This window comes from Pygoscelis adeliae, unplaced genomic scaffold (genome assembly GCF_000699105.1).
Source record: "Pygoscelis adeliae isolate BGI_AS28 unplaced genomic scaffold, ASM69910v1 Scaffold314, whole genome shotgun sequence".
Taxonomy (NCBI): domain Eukaryota; kingdom Metazoa; phylum Chordata; class Aves; order Sphenisciformes; family Spheniscidae; genus Pygoscelis; species Pygoscelis adeliae.
In genome coordinates this window covers 1,849,179-1,852,141 of record NW_008824668.1, presented here as the reverse complement: position 1 = coordinate 1,852,141, position 2,963 = coordinate 1,849,179, and the positions used below count along the sequence as shown (strand labels likewise).

The 2,963-nt window shown below is 57.3% G+C and overlaps 1 protein-coding gene across 1 annotated transcript in view; it reads left to right on the top strand.

The window, feature by feature from the left end:
- LOC103916009 (prostaglandin E2 receptor EP2 subtype-like) overlaps positions 1-929 on the top strand; it is a gene marked incomplete at its 5' end in the record, with an annotated part of 3,394 nt that extends 2,465 nt beyond the window's left edge. Inside the window, one exon of the mRNA XM_009322949.1 lies at positions 684-929. Within this exon, the coding sequence (XP_009321224.1) occupies positions 684-929 (246 nt within the window). The remainder of the gene's footprint in view (positions 1-683) is intronic.
- Positions 930-2,963: the final 2,034 nt, after the last annotated feature.

Sequence of the window (2,963 nt, the reverse complement as noted above, 5' to 3'; positions counted from 1 at the left end):
CCTCTTCTGCTGGGGGCTGCCCACAGCAGCCACCCTCCGAGGAGCAGCCCAGGCACATGAACCCCGAGGGCATCAGGCTGCAGCACCACAAAATCCTTCCCAAAAAAGCCCCAAGCCCAGGGTGCTGCGCTCTCGGTAGCCCCGGGTACCAACTGCACCGTGGCCACCTCGTGCCCCGGGATGCACCAGCTCTGGGTGGTACCCGACAGATCCTAGCCGGAGGGCTCGTGCCTCCTGCGCCCCCAGCTCCCATCCCCATCCAAGCATCCCCTCTCCCCCAAAGCGAGGGGGTGGCGATTCGACTCGTATGAGTAAGGAGTGCTGAGTCACCCTTCCAGGAAACCCCGTAAGCTGCTATGAGTCGGCACATTGCAAGAAGGAGCGGAGCGGTCCAGCACCCGGCATCCTGTCCATCTTACACGTTTATTTGTCCCGGGTGGTTTTCAAGGTGAGACCCCCCCGCTTCCTCGAGCAGTCGCTGGCTTAATTGCGTTAGGGCTAAACGAAGCCTCACTGCGTGCTGAGGGCAGAGCACAGGCCTGGCTTTCGTTAGCAAGAAGTTCATTGAAACTGGTGGAGGCAGAAAGCGTGATGTGGCAGCCCAAATCTCCCCAAGAAGCTACCCAGGGGCCGGCTCCTGGAAGCGCAAACCCAGCATTATTTCTCCCTGTCGTGTTTTACAGATCCGCGCCTACATGAACAAATTCAGCGCGGAAGAGGACAACCACGACTGGGACCTCCTCGCCCTGAGGTTTCTCTCTATTAATTCCATCATCGACCCTTGGGTCTTCGCCATCCTGAGGCCGCCGGTCCTGCGGTTCATGCGCTCTGTGCTGTGCTGCCAGATGACCCCCGCGAGCCAGGACAGACAGACCTCGTCCCCCGCAAAGAAAAAACCGGCAGCACAGCTGGGCCCCTGTGGGCGGTAGATCCATCGGCCTTTCCAGGAGACATCTGCCAGGCTGGGGTGAAGCACAGCCTTGGCAGATGTTAATGAAGCTCTGCCTTGCGGCCCATGAAGAGACGTATCTGCTGCAGGGTGGGCCAGGTACGGGCGGCCCGGCCAGGTGTCACCGCGTGTCTGGGAAGGCCCTGGAAAGCCAGTGCGGTCTCTCACAGGGCAAAAAATACTGTGGGACAGGATCGGAAGGGCTGATGAGTACCTGGGTATCGCTGTCGCCCTTAGACAGGGCTGTTCCCACCCGGCAAAGGGTGCAGGCTGCGCTTGGCCACGTTGCGGGAGGGTCGGGGGATGGAAGCGCGGGGGGGTTTGCTATAACACTACTGCTGCGGGGGCAGTGTCGGGGAGCAGAGCTTCCTGCTGCTGTGCTTCCCAGCAAGGTCCCCACGGTCGTTTCACGCTGAAGGCAGTGTGCAGGCAGGGCTATGGGTCCTGGAGATGGGGCTGGGTGGCCACCGTTGCTGCAAGCACCCATCTCTGCCCCCAGGTCCCTAGGGATTGGGCAGGAGAGGAAGGGAGCAGTGTATCCCCAAATATTCCCCTTTATTTGGTAGGCTGGTTGCCTAAAGAAATGCACTTTATTGGGTGTGGATCTGTGTGCATGTGTCTGTCTGTCTGTCCCCCGTCCCCAGAGATTTTAGGCTCCGGTGGGTGCCAGCCCAGCATGTCTGAGGAGCACCGGGGCAGAAAAAAAGCCAAATTGTGGCACTTCCCTGGTGCTGTGATGGCCAGCGGAGCTGTGTGGCTCAGGAGAGCACCCATTTTGCAATTTTCTTTGCCCCGTAGTTTGTGCAGGAGCCAACAAAGGGAATAAAGAGTCGGAGAACGGGAGGTTTCGGTCACAGCCATGTGCTTTACCCACGTGCAGGGCAATGCTGCTGATGGGTTTTGCGTTGGCACGGAGGAGGGCTCGTCCTCGTGGGCTGCCTGACCAAGAGCCTTTGCTCATCCTCCTGCCAGCCTGGGCCAAACCTGCTCAGGGGCATCGCTTCTCTACAGGTTTTGTTTGGAAAAAAAAAAACCAAACCCAAACCCAACAAAACCAAAAAACCCAAGTGCGGAAACCTCCAGGTCACATCGATCCTGCCCCATCAGGCAGCATCCTTCAGCACCGCTGTTTTCTTTTGTGGGATGCGCCTGTCGCTCTTCGGGGCTCTGAGCTGGTCCCCACCGGGGTAAGGAGCATCCGACCCCGGGGGTGAGCTGGGTTTGTCCCGAGGCCATCGCTGCCGTTGGGGGTTGCTGGGAGGCTCGGGGCTCCCGTTCATGCAGCAACCAACAAATACGGTGTCGTTATGCTATTGCGAGTGGGGCGTCTCGTTGTCCCTGTGAGAGCTGCAGCTCAGTTCAGAAAGCCCAAAGGTGCCGAGATGTGGAGCTTTTCTGTGGTTCATTAGCTGAGGTGATGTAAAAAAACCCCAACCTATTATTTAAATAATAAATACCTCCCCAATGAGCCTGCTGAATTGTGTGTGGATTTGTGCTGAAGATGCACCTCAGGGTAGATCTGGCTCCTGGAGGAAACGTGTCACCTGCCTGGAGCATCGGTGGGATGAAGCCTCGGGGATGGAGGGAGAGGGCAGGAGGGGAGGCTGAGAGGGGAAATGTGTGCCTACAATTTCCTAAAAGGTGAAAACAAACCGTGTTTTGTAGATGTGTATGACATTTTTGCCTTACCTCTGCGACCTGGCCCCCGAGCTACAGAAATACCCCCACCTCTGAGCTCTTCCCTAAAGCTTGTATATCCCGAAGCCAGGGAGAGGCAGACGAAGCTCCTACCTGTTATCAAAATACAAAAGAAAAAAAAAAAAAACAACGCACCCACCCTTAAAAAAGGCAGAATTTATGTCACTTTTGTCAGGCAGCCAATATCCACAGGAAGTTTACTGGCCTCCGAAATGTGTGTGGGCAGATGTCAGGCATGGGCTGCTATTGCTCAAGCTCTGCCGGCGGGTTTCTGGCGGTGCCCTGTGGCTGGGGGGCGACTGGGGGGTTTCGGGAA